The sequence below is a fragment of the Lipotes vexillifer genome, unplaced genomic scaffold (assembly GCF_000442215.2).
Source record: "Lipotes vexillifer unplaced genomic scaffold, Lipotes_vexillifer_v1.1 scaffold982, whole genome shotgun sequence".
NCBI lineage: Eukaryota > Metazoa > Chordata > Mammalia > Artiodactyla > Lipotidae > Lipotes > Lipotes vexillifer.
The window spans coordinates 1,274,776-1,292,098 of NW_006789467.1; the positions used below are offsets into that span (position 1 = coordinate 1,274,776).

The 17,323-nt window shown below is 40.8% G+C and overlaps 1 protein-coding gene across 1 annotated transcript in view; it reads right to left on the reverse strand.

Annotated features, from left to right (window-relative positions):
• Nucleotides 1–11,442, reverse strand: part of TEKT3 (tektin 3) — a 36,501-nt gene extending 25,059 nt beyond the window's left edge. Inside the window, exons 1-2 of the mRNA XM_007462651.1 lie at nucleotides 11,411–11,442; nucleotides 2,841–3,448 (exon numbers count right to left, since the gene is read on the reverse strand). Of these exons, the coding sequence (XP_007462713.1) occupies nucleotides 2,841–3,419 (579 nt within the window). The 5' untranslated portion in view covers nucleotides 3,420–3,448; nucleotides 11,411–11,442. The remainder of the gene's footprint in view (nucleotides 1–2,840; nucleotides 3,449–11,410) is intronic.
• Between the last annotated feature and the right edge of the window lie 5,881 nt (nucleotides 11,443–17,323).

Below are 17,323 nucleotides of genomic sequence, written 5' to 3' on the forward strand. Positions count from 1 at the left end.
CTGGTAGTGAAAAGGTAAAGAGTTTGAAAAAAATTCCTAATTTGGAAAGTTGACAAACTGAAGCAGATGGCATCTACTTAATCCCCACAAATCAGCATCTGAGAAAACTATTTGGCATCAATTCCTTCTAGAGAAATAGTTCAATAACCCAAATCATAGTCTTCAAGATCTTATTTCCAAATGTTTTCTACTGAGAAGAGTGAAGCAGAAACAAATGATTATTTAAAGACCTCAAAATATTTGTGGGGACAAAAATCCAGGTGATTATTGTTAAAGTACTATTTATTGTTTTCCTAATTATAAAAATAATATGCGGCGCTTCCCTGGTGGCGCAGTGGTTGAGAGTCCGCCTGCCGATGCAGGGGACACGGGTTCGTGCCCCGGTCCGGGAAGATCCCACATGCCGCGGAGCGGCTGGGCCCGTGAGCCATGGCCGCTGAGCCTGCGCGTCCGGAGCCTGTGCTCCGCAGCGGGAGAGGCCACAACAGTGAGAGGCCCGCGTACCGCAAAAAAAAAAACAAAAAAGGAACTTCTGACCTAGCTCTGCTCACCAGAGCCCCAGAAGAGACAGGGGCTCAGGGCAGACATCTCTGTTCAGAAATGTAGGTTGAACAGTCCTTGGGGTAATAATAATAATAAATTTAAAAATAATTTAAAAATAAAAAAAAAATAATATGCTTTATCCATTAAAGAGAAAAAGTAGAGAGAAGTCAAAAATGAGTTATCCATACTCCTATCAGTTTTGTTTGTTTTTAACAGAAGTTACAATGCCTTCATAATTTTATGCTTTTTAGGATTGATGTTAAATAGTAGACTTGAAATGTCTATGAGACAAAGTACATTAATGACTCCAATGGAAAACAGCTTAGATAGCCAACAACTAAATTATGCATGAAATAACATTATGTAAATGTTAAAATACTTTTTTCAAAGAGTATTTCATGACATGGGATGACTATAATGTTAAATTTTTAAAAAGCATAAAATATAATAGTATGCACGCTGTAATCTGGATATGATGTCATTGAACAAAATCTTGGAGTGAATCTCTAATTTTTTAATAGTATAATGTACACTGACTAGAAGATGAATTAATGGGTTAAAGGGAACTCTGATTATTTTAATGTGCATTATGAAATTGCTTTCCAGGAAGTTTCTACTCATCCATAGTCTACTAGCAATATCTGAAGTGTCCGTCTTCTGCACTTTTGCCAACCCTACACATTATCGGTTTTCATTTTTGCAAATTTGATAAGCCAAAGACGGTTACTTCATTGACTTAGTTTGCATTTTTATTATTGAGTTTTAATATTTTTGTCTTATATACAGTTGATCATCAGTATTTCCTCTTTTGAGCTGTATCTGTTCATGGGACTAATTCTCATTTTAATTGGGATCTTCTGATACTGTGTTGATTGTAAATGTTTAAACACACAAGATATCTGGACAAAAACTTCAGAGAAGTATTTAAATTATGCCCATCTCATTGAAAGCAGTCATCACTGAAAGGAGTGTCAAGGGAAGAAACTGAATCTCCTCTGGAAGTTAAGTAAAAGGTAAGTGGCTGTCATTTTAAGTGTTCATTAAAATAAGTGGTGGGTGGGGTGGGATGGGATGTATTGTAGAATAGACCGGGAATCCTCAAAATGATCCAGAGCTCAGAGAAAGTATGGAAGGCCTTCTGATCCCCAAAAACAATTCATGGTGAATTCTTTTAAAAGAATATCATTAGTGTCCTGTCGACCTTTCTCAGGATTTCTGTGGTCGTGTGTATGTGTGTGCGCTCGTGTTTAGTGGGGAGGAGGGGTGCAGTAAGAAGCTACGGTGTGCGGGGGTCTCCAGCAAACCCCCCAGACAACTAGACTTCTAGCTCTTCGATTCTCTAATCTCTTCTACTGTGGATACCATAAAAAAAAAAAAAAAAAGACCTATTAAAAATGCTTATCACCAGGAAAATGAGTGACACAAACATGGAGAAAAATAGTGTTCGCTTTGCCCATTCACATATACACAACTTCTAAAATAATCGGCATCATTTGGACATCTTCATATACAGAATGTCTTCTTCCAACGGTGCTGGATAGAATGGGGTCAGGGGGCCCATCGCACACTCAGAGGATTAAAAGTAATTTGATCTCCATTCAGAAGCCTGGTCAGAGGCCAGCAATCAACTGAAAGGCTGCCTCTAGGACCAAAACTGGCTTAACTTCTATCCCATTTCTCTATTTAACCAAACTCATTCCATTCCCAAGAAGCTCTAATTTGATCATTTCACCGTGCCTGAAGTGGAATCATAACATACGTGCAGAAGGCATTTCATGACACAGAGACTAAAAGAACAGTTTTTTTCCTCTCAAACAACGTTTATGTTAATCCAGGGACAGCAATAACCAAGCAGTCTATTTAAGAGATGGGAAGATGGCATTTTCACCATAAAATACCGTGTGTCTTAAGAGTGTCGCTTTAATTAGCCTCCTTTGCTTTGCATGCAGAATTCTCTCTACTTTTTTTTCTTTCTTGGCTGCACCACTGGGCTTGCGGGATCTTAGTTCCCCAACCAGGGATTGAACCTGCGCCCTCAGCAGTGAAAGCACTGAGTCCTAACCGCTGGACCGCCAGGGGAATCCAGAATTCTTTCTACTTAAATGGTCGTTCGGTACAATGTGAGAAAAATGGCAATGGTTTTATCATCACTGAAACCCGGTACAGATTTATTGACAAGGGCTTGGCTTCTACAGGTGAAGCGAAATATAATTCAATAGATAAATAACCTCAAAATTTCAACGAGTGGGTTATAATCATAAAAATGCACTGTCCTTTCAATAAGGTCTTATAGTTACCTGAAGAGGGGCTTCTGTCTCCATCAACGCCCTCTCCAGTTTTTTCTTAACATCGGTTAGTTCATTTGTCTCTCCAATCATTGCATCCAACTCATGAGTGATTTCAGATTTCCAAAATCCTATGTCGTTGACTCGTTCTCCCAGATTGTGGGTGGAGTCTGCCTGGGTTTTTCTCGTTTGTTGATATTTGTCTTGAATCAAGCGAGATGTATCTACCCTTAGTCTCTCTGAATTGTGTCGGGAAGTGTTGGATTCTTGAAAGTTGGTTAAGTTGGACCTGTACCAATCATCGGGAGTATATCTGGTGAAGAGTGTGGTTCTGTTGGAAACAAAGGGAAGCACGGTGCTCTCGGACACCCTCTGAGATCTGGTGCAGTACGGGTCCAAGGCTGGCGAGTTGGAGGCTGCTTTGTAGTACGTGCTTGGTCTCCAAGGCGGGCTCAGACTATGGGTCAGATCGCAGTGGGGGAAGAAGTCCCTATAGCTTGAGGCCATGGCACTGATGGCTGGAAGGAAGGTGGCTGGTGTTGGTCTAGGGCGGGCATAAGTTGCCGCTAAAGTAGAACCTGGAAGCTCCATGATGCTCAAGCACTATTTGTAAATCTCTCCTGCTTAAAAGGTGGGGGAAAGGGGGGAAGCAAAAATAGACAGTCACATAAATCAACCTTTGGTGAAAACTCAGATAAAAGGCTATATCTGACTTACTATAAGCAGCAGTGCTGTCTAACACATTAGATATTTGTTTTAATTTGATAACCACCTTTACCTGTGATAACATATTCTGCATTTTTTTTCATCTCTGTCTCTAGATTGTATTCAAATTACATTTTTGTAGATTGGTCTTTTGAAGTTTTGAAATATTTTTTAAATCATGAGAAGTAACACCGTCTCGTAACAGATTCAAATGAAGAGCCTGAACTATGCTTTCTAACAGATTGGGATTCAGATCTTGGCTCTGCTATTTACTAGCTGTGAGGCCTGGTGCAAATGACTTAAGCTCTCTGTCCTCATCTCTAAATTGGGAATAATAGTAGTAATTGCTACTTTGGTTTGTTATAAGCAGTATTAGCCGCAAGGGGTTGCTGAGCGGCATCCACCGCCCCCCGTCCCCCACCGAGTCTTCCTAAATAAACACAGGATCAGAGTAACACCAGTGTGGCAGGTAAGTAAACATAACTCAAGGAAGTACCTAGGTCCCCTTTTCCTGGCAACTTGCCACCTCTAAGCAACTCCGATATAGACAGACATGCTATGGCAGCCCCTGAGCATTAAGTAAGATGATGCTAAGTATTTGGAATACTTAGCACAGTTCTGGGCACATAGTTAATGCTCAATAAATGTTAGCTTTTAAAATTACTAGCTCAGAGGTGTATACAAAGTAAAAGATAAATATCCACTCTCCCCCCTTCAAAATAAACTCCTCAGAAGTAGACACTGTGAATAATTCATTACTAGTTGTATCTTTCCAGATTTTTCCTTTTCATATACCAACATATATATTATTTTTAAATCTATATACATCTCCCTATATACATATGCACAGAGTTTGTTTTTTTTTTTTAAACATTTTTTTTTTAATTTTTATTTATTTATTTATTTATTTATTTATGGCTGTGTTGGGTCTTCATTTCTGTGCGAGGGCTTTCTCTAGTTGTGGCAAGTGGTGGCCACTCTTCATCGCCGTGCGCCGACCTCTCACTATCACGGCCTCTCTTGTTGCGGAGCACAGGCTCCAGACACACAGGCTCAGTACTTGTGGCTCACGGGGCTAGTTGCTCCGCGGCATGTGGGATCTTCCCAGACCAGGGCTCGAACCCGTGTCCCCTGCATTGGCAGGCAGATCCTCAACCACTGCGCCACCAGGGAAGCCCTGCACAGAGTTTTTTAATACAAAAATTGAATTATCTTAATCATTATATGTATCATTCCAGAACATGCATTTTTGAAAATATATGTATTTTGGACCTCTCCCCCTGTTAAAACGTAGAGAGCCACTTTATCCTTTTTTACCAGCTGAAAATATTCTATTGTCCAGAATTTGGGGTCATTGTTAGTCCAGAAAGCCAAGGATGCCACAGACCATGACATACTTTTCAGCATCTGAACGTCATTCTGTTTGGGGGTTAATGTCTATAGACACATTTACTGAAAAGGAAAAATAATATCAGATCCAATTCTGTAGCCTCCTACTCAGAAAAAACAAACAAACAAAAACACATTCAGAGTCCGCCTGCCGATGCAGGGGACACGGGTTCGTGCCCCGGTCCGGGAAGATCCCACATGCCGTGGAGCGGCTGGGCCCGTGAGCCATGGCCACTGAGCCTGCGCGTCCGGAGCCTGTGCTCCACAACGGGAGAGGCCACAGCAGTGAGAGGCCCGCATACCGAAAAAAAAAAAAAAACACACACACACATTCAATGATTCTTTAAATAGCTGTTTTGATGCCATTGGTACCCAAACCACAAAATAATCTATTTGTAGAATTGTGGCCAAATCAAAATCCACTTGGACTACATGTGATGAAACAGCTACCCACTGCCACTGGTGGTATCCCACCTGACCCTAGCTCCCTGATTTTTTCCTTATTCTTCCCTCCCTCAGCCCCTAAACACTTCATACGGGCCAAGCTTAGAGTACGATGGTAAAAACGAAAGCCTTAATAAACACTTGCCATTCCACACCTAAGTCTGAAACTTAAACATTGCTTTTTGAAAAAGCAAATTCCAAGTAACTTGAGCCACAGGGGCCCTCCTGGCTACTTTTAGTTTCAACCCCTTCCCCAAGTCGCATCTAGAAATAATCCCATCGGTTTTCTTTGAGCAAGAAGCTTCGAGTGGGATTGGACCACTCTTGCTTGGCTTTTCTTAATTCCTGACAACAATGAATCTAAAAGCTAATGTCACACTTGGTCCTTCAATCATGGAATTCCAGGTGTAGAATTCCCACATGTATTTACTCGACACCTATGATGCTGAAATCTTGAGGCAGCTCAATCCATGTTTGTCAAATATCAAACCATGAGTGTTCAGGTTTAACACATGTGTGAAATGCAGGGGTCCACAAGCCAGAGGAGACATATGACTTGAGAAAATCAATATGGTTTGTAAAAGCATCCAGTGATGATTTTTAATTAGAGATGGGATACAGTTTAGAATCTGGAATCTGAAGCATGAAGTCAGTTGTTTAAAAAGTTCCCAGATGTAGAGCTCCTCATATATGGCAGTAAGTTTCACACGAGAGACAATATTCCATTGCCATTCCATATTCCAATATTCCGTGTTCTAGCTCTAAGTCATTTAGGAAGACCCAATAAAAGACAACAGCCTGGCAATGTCTTTTTTTGTTCTTTTGGTCATTATTGGTCAAGAAAATTGAGAATCTCATGGCCTAAGAAATATTTAACTCAAAATAGATTTCTGCCTTCAACCAGGATAGAGTAATAAAACCTAGACTTGGCCTCTTACACCTAAAAAACTAGACAAAATATATGAAACAACTGTTTTCAGGCTGCACATGACTCTGATCTGTGAGAGAAGAGAAACAAATAAGGTGAGCCCTCTGATGACCTGGAGGCAATTTCCAGACTATGGGGAAAACGGATGGAAACCAAACAGAGGCTGGCAGCATCTGTGAGTTGAGGAGGAGGTCAGAATTTGGAGAGGCTGAGACACCTGGAAGTTGGGACGCAGGATTCTGGAGTAAAATGAGTTATGCAGAAAAAGCGCTCCATAAATCTATGTAGGGGTCCACTTGGGTCTTTGCTGAGTAATAGGTTGTACATACATCAAGGAATGTTCCACAAACCTTGGCAAATAATGGTGGCAGTGTTGTTAGCTGCACAATTCCTAGAGCTCACAGAGGGCCCAGAGACATTTTGAACCCAGACCAATCAGAGGGGAGAGTTGTTAGTGGTCACCTGGAGCATTTGACAGAAAGCCCAGAGAGGTCACACATTAGAATGGGGCCGACCTGTCTTTAGAATGAAGGTACTAAAGACTCTGGGAAAGCTTGAATACAGGCCTCAAAGAGCTCAAACTAATCCACAAGTAAAGTGCCTGCCAACGTCAGGAGCTCAAATATATAGCACCACGGTGTCCAGCATCCAATCAAAAACTTCCAGACATGCCAAGAAGCAGAAGAATGTGGCCCATAATTAGGAGAAAAATCAGTCAATAGAAACAGGCATACAAATGGCGGAGATGTGACGGCACTAGAAAACCACGTACGAGTATTTAAAGGAAAACAAGAACATAATGAAGAGAGATATGGAAGACTTAAAAAAGAACAAAATGAAACTTTAGGGATAAAACATATAATATATTCTTGCACAATTTCACTAGATTGGAGTAACTGCAGATTAGACACCAGAGAAGCCAAGGTTAGTGAGCTCGAATGTAACCAAACCAAAGCACAGACTTTTTAATTAACTGGAAAAAAAACATGAAAAGAGCCTCAGTAACTTATGATATCAAGTGGTCTAACATCATGCACTTGGGGTGTCACATTAAGAAGAGAGGGAGACAAAATATCTGAAGAAAAAATAGCTGCAAATTTCCCAAATTTGATGAAAACTACAAACCCCTATGTCTAAGAAGCTCCACACACTCCAGGAGGATAAACACACATCCATGTGTGTGTGCACACACCACGACCTCAAGGCTCATCATAATAAAATGGCTGAAAGTTCACAATAAAGAGAAAAAATTAAAATCAGAGAAAAAAGACACAATAGATAGAAAGGAACAAAGATAAGAATTAGTGAAGAATTCTTGTCAGAAACTATGCAAGCCAGAAGACAATCAAACAACATCTTTAAAGGGTTGGAAGAAAGTGTAATCCTAGAATTCTATTTCCAGTGAAAATATCCTTCAAAGATGAAGGTGAAATAAAAGGTTTTTTTAATATATATATATAAGAGCAAAAGGCAAGAGAATTCAGCAGCAGCAGAACTGCACTAAAAGGGCTGTGAAAGGAAATTCTTCAGGCAAAAGGACATTATACCAGATGGAAACTTGGAGCTACACAAAGAAATGAAGTCTCAGAAATGGTAAGTATGCTAATGCAAAAAAAAAAAACAAAACTTTTCTAACTTAATTTTAAATTTCTTTAAAAGATGGCTGCTTAAAGTAAAAATAATAAAAATTTATTGGGAAGTTTATAATAAAAACAAAATTAAGTTATATGGTAAAAATAGCACAAATGACGGGAGAGCAGAAATGGAAAAGTACTATTGTAAAGGCCTTATGACTAAAATGGAATAATGTTATGCAAGCATATACTACAGTAAGTCAAAAATGCATACTGTAAACCTTAGAGCAGCAGTTCTCAAAATGTGACCCAGGAAACCATGGGCTTGCCTAAGACCTTCTCTGGAGTGACAAGGTCAAGGTTATTTTTATAGTAAACACCCAGATGTGATTGGCCTTTTTCACTCTCGTTCTCTCAGAAATGTACAATAAAGGTTTCCAGAGGTGACATGATATGCGACATCACAACAGACTGAATGCAGTAGTAGACATGAGAACCCCCCTACTAACAAAAATTTTAAAACTTTACCAAAAATGTGAAACAACGCCACTCTTCTAACTAAATTTGTTTCAGAAAACATAGTTTTTTAATGAAAAGTATTATTTATGTTACTATATAATAGGTTGTTATGGTTACCTTTAAGAGTTAATATTTTTAATTTCTCTATTTTAATTTCTGATATAATAAATATCAATAGGTGTAATCTACATAAACTAAAGCTCTACAGAGTATGCTCTCTGATCATATCAGAATTAAATCAGAAATCAATAACAGAAAGGTATTCGGAAAATCCTCAAATACTAGGAAACTAAACAACACACTTCTAAACATCCTATGGGTCAATGAAGAAATAACACGGGAAATTAGAAAATATTTTGAACTGAATGAGAATAAAAAACAGAACACATCAAAATTGTGAAATTCAGCTAAGAGTGTTTAGAATGAGGTTTATAGCTTTAAATGCTTATATAAGAAAATAAGAATGAGCTAAAATCAATGATCTATACTTTCATCTTAATGACTAGGAAAAAAAAAAGCAAAGTAAACCCAAAGTAGAAAGAAGGAAATAATAAAAAGTCAATGAAGTAGAAAATGAACAATGAAATCTTAACAATAAAATTGATAAACCTCTTGCAAGACTGATCAAGATTTAAAAAAGAGAAGACAAATGACTACTATCAGAAATGAAAGAGGGAATACTACTAAAGCCCCTGCAAATGTTAGAAAGTTAATAACATATGATTACTAACAACCTATGCCAAGGAATTTGACAACAGAGAGGAAATGGACAAAATTCTTTAAAGATACAAACAAACAAAACTGACTAAAGAAGAAATAGGTAACCTGAACAGCTGTATAGGAATTAAAGAAATTGAATCTATAGTTTAAAATCTTTCTTCAAAGAAAACATCAGGTCCAGATGGGTTCACTGATAAATTCTACCAAAGTTTTAAGGAAGAAATAGTATCAGTTTTTAAAAGCCTATCGCTTGCTTGCGTGATGTGCCTTTCACAATGTTTAAATTATTCTCTAAGTTCTAACTCAGCCTCTTCCTAAAGAGGCAATGAGCACATACTATGATCCTTAACTGATGCTATGAATATCTCACATTTACAAGTAAACTAAACAAATTCTTTGGGAAGATGACTGAAAATAGCTGTGGAAAAATTCATCCCCTAAATCATGCAATTGTTTTTTTACTATGCTTTTAGTCATGACCAAAAAAGCATTTTAAGAAATGAGACCTGCTACAAAGTCAAATACAGTATTTGACTGTATTCATTGAAGTTGGGGTCAATAGTTATTTACATACTGGAAAAATGCTACAATAGTCTTCTATAAATATTAACATGCTAAAAATATAATTAATCACACAGAGATTGTAAGTACTGGAAAGCTCCATTTCAAACCCAAAAGGTGGCCTCAAGCTGGAGAAATATATTTTATTAGCACATTTAGGCAAGACTTTAAGATCATAAATATTTCAAGGTATAAAAACCTATAGCTCATAGTCTGCAGAAGGCATGACAAGGACAGAAAGTTTCCATGACTTGTTTCACACATTGCCTCAGATCAGCGGCCAGCACAGGCTTGAAAGAATCACACAAAACCCCTGTTCCTTTGATCATATGTATTTAATTCCTCACAGTTTCAAATTGAAGCAGAAATAAAACACTGCCCCTGACACATTAATAAGTACCAGACTTAGGAAAAATTATATCAGATTTCAGCATTTAAGTAATTTCTCTCTATGCATATATTAAATAAGAATGCAGGAAAAGTTGAATAATCTCTTTCTTTTAAAAAACAGTTTGATAAGGAACTCTCTTCACTGATGGTGAAAGTATAAATTACTACACGTTGGAGAGCTATGGGGCAGTATCTACTAAAGTTGAAAAAGCACATTCCCTATGGCTCAGAAATTAAACAATTAGAATGTACAAGAATATGTTTCTAGTGATTTTTAAAAGGGAAAAGCGTAAAAGTGCATCGACAGGAGTATGCATGCATAACTTGTGATAAATCCATGCAAGAATTATCACACAACCGTTCAAAGCAATGACCTAGAGCACGTAGAGAATGATAGCATTATATAAACGTTTACAATGAGACTATATATTGGTTTCTGGATAAATACCTAAGTAGCAAAAGTATAAAAATATGCAGAGTATAAGTAAACACTGAATTCTGGTAGGTGGGGAAGGAGAAAAAGGCATGCGATTCCCAAGGGGTACATAGGAGGCCTCTTCTGTGTCTGCAAGTTTTTTTTTTTTTTTTTTTTAACAAGGGGTGGGTACCTGCATGCTTGAACACTTTGTTTTGTGAAATATTTTAAAACGAAAAAAGTTGAATATTTTATCATATACCTCAATACACTTGGCCTATGAGTCTGTTTGCTTTTTTCACAATAATCAAACGAGTAATTCTACCCATTTCTAAAATGTTTATTTAGCTACGCCACCATAAGCATCTAGGGAGAAAACATACCGTTACTTGGTGCAAACTGTCAAAATACAAGTGAGTGCTTCACAGCCAGAGCTGAACAGAAAAGGCCATGGACAGTAAGGGAACAACTGCTGTGACCTGAATTTCAGCAACTCTTTGAACGGCCAGGTGACTGGTTGTCCAGCCCTCCCCTTGGCTGCATTTGGAAGACCGGGCTAAGTAAGCCGGGAGAACAAGGCAGAGGGTTGAGGCACACAAGAACCACAGGGACAAACACAGCACTGCCAACAGGTGTAAGGTATTATACGACCTAGGGTCTGGGGTTCTGGCCTGGTTCTGCATTTATGAGTAACTTCTCAATCCGCGAAAAGCATCAGAAACGTACATTAAGAAGGCTTGGGAGACTGGGTAAGTGTACCTGTGGGTTTTACGGTTTTCATTTGCAGGGGTGAGGGTAGCGAAGTGAAGATGGAGGCGGGGCCAGGGTTTCCACGACCTCACCCCGAATTCTGAGGCCAGACGTTGGAGTCCTAATCGGGGCGGGGACTCTGTCGGGGTCGTCCCAGCAGCAGGCAGGTGCCCGAGGGACCACTCACCTGTCGGCGGTGCCGGGCGAGGGGCGGGGAAGCGGGCGTGGGCGGGAAGGGGTCGCAGCCCCACAAACTACAACCCGCTGGAGCGCGGACTAGCGGCCCCGCCCAGCCTCGCCCTCCTGTGACGTCAGCGCCCGCGGACCACTCAACGACCGCCGCTGCTGGCTCCCCGGCAGCCGATTGGCCGGTGGAGGGAGAGGCGGGCGGCGGGAGCCGGAGAGAGGAGGGAAACCCTGCGGGCAGGCGACCGTTGCCATGGACCCTCTCGCGCGTAGTAACCACAGCTCCGGGGGAGACAGAGAGGTGGAGGGGGTGAAGGGGTGAAGGGTCCCCCGCCTCCCCTGCGGCGCCTAAATCGGAGCTCTCTCAGCTGCGCAGACCTGGGTGGCCCATTCTAAGGCTCGGGATGCTGACAAGCCCCCGCGTTTCAGCCTGGCTGGGAAGACAGGCTGACATTTCCCCACACCCTAACCTGGCCATACCCATTTGTGCTTCTCCCTGTGACATAGTGGATGCCATTCTTTTATTGAAGACACAGATAAATCAGTTGTGTCCACGTAGCTTTGGAGAATGGCAACAGTTAACTAGAGATGGACAAGCCATTTTTCTCCAAAGCCACGCGTACATAACTGATTTATCTGTGTCTTCAATAAAAGATTCTAACTCAGTTGTGATTTGATGACAGTTGCCCTTGTATGTATCCTGTCTAGGCATTGGGGGGGTGCAGGTGGAGAGGGTGTGCTAAAGGGCGGCTGGTGGGAAAATAAAGGAAGAGGAGAAAAAAAGTGAGAGAGGTGAGAGCGATATATGGGGGTATGAGTGTGTTGGGCTCAGGAGGAATGTTTAGGAAAAGGAAATAGAAAATATTGCCTTTACAGCCAACTGTCTCTAATCTGTCTGTGCCTTCTAAATTTTTTTAATCCCATAATTCCATTTTTATGGCTATTTATACAGGGAAGTTGGAAATATTTCACATTGTCAAAGTTGGGAAAGGTGATTAAAAACATTTTCCGTCTAAATTTTAAAACAATGTAAGTTCTTGCAATGTATTCTTTATCGTTGTTCTTGGAAATTACTCAGAAACAGATTTGGGACTTTTTATTCCAATTTGTACCATCAATTTCAATGGTATTCTTTTCCTTGAGTGCTGTGTTGAGAATCAGTAGTTTTGGAAACTATAACCTGTAACTGGGTATGGGATCCAAATGGCCTTCATGCACAGAATATAACACTAATATTTACAGAAAAGTGCTTTGTGGTGTGTTTATTGGCAACTTAATTGAGTGTGTGATGTGTTCGTTGAGAATTTTATCATTTACAACCACAGGAAGGTAGTATCCGTTGTCACTGTTATGTTTTGCTTATGTTACTAGGTTATTTATAGGGGTGTGAATCACCATCGGCTTTTTTCATTGAAAGACTTTTTCATGACATGAAATTGCAGCGCACACCTCGTTGAGAGTATTCCCAGAGAGCCAAGGTACACAAGTACCTATCAAGTTCAGGTATCATATTCTAGCTCACTTATTTAGCAAGTGAGGAGCTGTGTCCTAGAGGCTAAATGACATGCCCAGGGTCGCATTTCTGTGTGTGTCCTTCGGATCAAGTAGAAAACAATGGACTCCCACAGCCTCTCTTTCCTTTTGTTTCCATCAGAGCCATTATGTCACCGTCGTATGTTTTCACGTATTGTCTCCCCCATTAGACTATGTCCCTGCGAGGGCAGAGACAATGACTTTCCAGCCTTAGTCACAGGAAGCATTTTTGAAGCACTTGCTCTGTGCCAGCTTCATACACATCATTTATGACCCTCATCATAAGGTTGAAAATATGATTCCCCTTTTATAGGGACTTACAGGTTAAGTAACTTGACCAAGGTCACATTAGCCAGGAGGTCATAGAGCTGGAGTCTAACCTAGGTCTGTCTGACCTCAAAGCCCATGGTCTTCCCCCTACATCAAATAGCTATATTCCTTCTCGTGTATTCTCCTTTCTATCCTCAGCGCCAGCCGTCGAGCTTGGCCTACAGTGTACTCCTAGCGCATGTTTGTTGAATGAATGAATGAGCGCTTGGAGAAGGAGGGACCAGCTTCCCTCCCTGGTACTTAATAGTGATGATTCGGGGCAAATCCCCAAATCACGCCAGGTCTGTTGTATCTCTCCATAAAATGGGGCTAATGATGCTTCACTGGCCTGAAAGGCAGAGCGTTAATCAGATGCTCTATTGAAATCCTTCCCAGAAAATAGATGGAAATTCAGATGCTCGCTTATGAGTAGTTCTGGGAAAGCTAAGTGTATTTAGAAGTGGGAATGGCACCCACTTCTGCAGGGACAGTTGGACTGCTTCTCTTTCTCTCTGAAATAAATAAAACTCAAGGGAAAAGCAACCCAGATTGGAGCTATCAGGTGAGGTGTGTTGTGGTGTATTAATCAGAAGCCACCCCAGCAGCTGAGATAGCTAGACAATTAATTGGTCTCCATGACCTAAAGTCTTATATGATGTGGGACGCCTCTGAAATCTAATCTTAAAGTTCCATTAAGATTAGACCATTTAGAAGGTCCTGGTATTTATTGGCCGTCCAATGTCATCAATTAATCATCATCCACAATAAAGATGACTCATTTTAAGTGCTGCAGGGAGATCCTGACAATCTAAAGGAGGAGAGAAACAAAGACACAAACAGGACGCTTTAAAGATGTTAAGAGTCATACAGTGGTGGGACTTCCCTGGTGGCTCAATGGTTAAGCATCCGCCTGCCAATGCAGGGGACACGGGTTCAATCCCTGATCTGGGAAGATCCCATATGCCGCGGAGCAACTAAGCCCGCAAGCCACAACTACTGAGCCCACGTGCCACAACTCCTGAAGCCTGCACACCTACAGCCCGTGCTCCTCAACAAGAAAAGCCACCACAATGAGAAGCCCGCACACCGCAACGAAGAGTAGCCCCCGCTCACCGCAACTGGAGAAAGCCTGTGCGCAGCAACGAAGACCCAGCACAGCCAAAAATCCATTTTAAATAAATAAATTTATTTTTTTTTTAAAAAAGAGTCATACAATGGTATATGTTAGGTTGTGGCTTATACTTCATGCTACATATGAAAAAAAAACAGGGCTATATCAAAGCTACTTAAAATTTTGATCTGGCATTTTAGGAGCTGAGGCCATTTTGTAATATTCTCGCGAAGATTCTGCAGAGACTGCATTATTTTTTCAGTGTGACTGATATAAGACTAACGGGTCTGAGTAGGCTGGTTTATATCAGCGATACACCGTATTTCATCCAGATGAGTCTTTATCAGTTAAGAAAAATTAGCTTCTGAACTCAGCTACCACTGGGAGGTTGTTAAACTTTAGTCAAGGAGATAGAGCATGTCAAACAGAGAGTCAGACAGTCAATGTCTCGAATTTACTGGACCAAGATCCCTCATGCAAGCACTGAAGGTATTTTAGCTGTGGGCATGCAAGGCAATGAATTAGACAGGTAACTGGCAGTAGTTTGATTTATAGTGGCTCACAACAGCCCATTGTTAAATTTGCAGGAATTTTGCAAGCCCATTGTTAAAGAGTCCTTATTAAGAGCTGAATTATATCAATGTATAATTAAATAAATTATATCGAAACGATGGTAATAAATACTCAAAACATCACTTTCTAATTCTTTTACAACACTTTACTGTTTTTCATCCTTTTGAGTTTATCTTCATCTGTTGCATCATTATGGTGGAAATACTACATAATGACGGTATCCCTTATCATTTTTAAGTTCAGCAACGTCACATTGGTAAATTGGGATTGACCGCGATGGGAGTATTTAAACCGTGGAAATCATTAAAAGCTACAAATCAAGGCTTCATTTATTGTTTTCTTGATTGTCTAGACTCGAGAAAGTCATAGAGAAAATGCTATGATGCAGATGAAACTTTAAAAATGTCTTGTGTCTGTGGCCATTACATTGTGACAAGCAAAAAAAATAAAGAAGCTACATTCTCCCAGTATTGAAAACAAACATCTGATTCAGCAAAGAAGTGATTCATATCATTAAGTGAAATTTCAACACGCACCTTCAGTTTTGTCTACTCAACGTAAATGAAAATATCAACCAGCATTCAAGCTGAAACTCCTTTCATCAATTGCAAGGTTGGCTAGAGATACCAGTGTAGCAAAAATCAGGAAAAGCATTGGGCAAAAATCAATTGACAAGATTCACTTTGTTATAAAGCAGAAACTAACACACCATTGTAAAGCGATTATACTCCAATAAAGATGTTTAAAAAAAAATCAGTTGACTATGTGGAATTTACAATACAGAGTATCATGTATTTTTGTGACTATTTATAAGTTGTGTGCTATGTGTCCTTTATATCATTAAAATGTATAATGAACTTATGTATGTATGTATGCAGACATTTTCCCCAGAGAGCCAGCTGTTAAATATTTACACCACTGGAAGTGGGCCCCTGTTTTTATCCTTAAAGAGATTATTCTCTGGCAGGACACAGGCAAAACCCCTGTGCTGCAGACTCCAGTGTGGTGAGAAGCATCAGAAAGGAACTCAAGTCTCTCAGGAGTTCTGAAGAGGGCAAAGCAGCATCACCCAGGGACTCTTGAAAGATGAGTTCACAGGTTATATGGAAAATCGCCTAGCTCTTTAGACCGATGAGGGTTTGTGGAAGTAAAAATGGAGTAGGATAGAGAAAGATGTGCTGTATGTGTATAAGATATACATACAAGCTCATCTAAGCAGACCTGCTCTCTCAGGAAGCCAGATCTTGAGTCATCATATTTGATGTTGCAAAACTCTGGTTGAGAATCATAGACTAGGCCTGCCAGGGAGCCACCAGATACCCTGTCATTGTGTAACAGAGCAGGACCATATGGGGCCTTCCCCAGGACAGGCTTTCCCCCCCCCCCCCCCCATCCTCCGCTTTAGCTTGTCTCTGAACTACCTAGATAATAGTATTTGATGCAAATTTCCCATGTTGTTTTGCAGATGTTGAAAACACCCCCCCCCCACCACCACCAAATGGAAGATGTTAACTACTTGATGACCCTGAGCACAGAGCCCCAGTAGCCTCCTGGAGCCTAAGGACTGCTGAAGTTAACCCCTGTGACACCACCCTGCTCCCTGTGACCCCCTGCCTCCCTCACCTGGCTTTTAAAAACGCTTTGCCGAAACCCTTCGGGGAGCTCCGGGCTTTTTAGGGCATGAGCCACCTGTTCTCCTTGCCTCGTCTTGCGATCAACCTTTCTCTGCTTCAAACTCCAACGTTTCCGTTTGTTTGGGCTTACTTTGCTTCGTTGGGCACACGAACTTGCATTAACAATTGGAAACCTATTGCCTCCGCCGTGACTTTCCAGTTTTCACACGGTCTCCCATTTGCCATGAGATTTATTTCTCCAGGTCTCCTTCTTGGAATCCTCATGACTCAAGGTAATCGGGTGTCTCTGTTTCTCAAAGAGCCTAAAACACAAGCTAGGAATCAACTCGGGTGGACCCAATTTTCTGGCCACTCGTCAAATTCTTAGGGAAGCGTCCTGAAAACTATCAGGGAGGCCGTAATGGTTCAGCAGAAGCAAAGTGAAGTCAAGACAGTATTCAGATCCGTGGAGCGGTGAAGATGGAAGGAAATCTGGTTGCGATATCGAAAAGCTGAAAGGATGCTGATGAGTGTTCGTGCTTGCGACAGAAGCAGCAGCTGAGTGCCTTTGTCTTCCATGATCCCTTCTCTCCCAAGGTGAGGCTATCAACCTAGGGAGGAGGGCGGTAGCAGAAAGAAAGCTCAGGAAGGCTATAAACCGGGAAACTCCACAAACCAGGAATGTTGCGCCCTTTGGCCCTTGGCCCTCTGAGTCTTTGGCTGCCTTTTGCTCAAGAAAGCACGTTACTTCTAGGGATCAATGGAAACTGAGGCG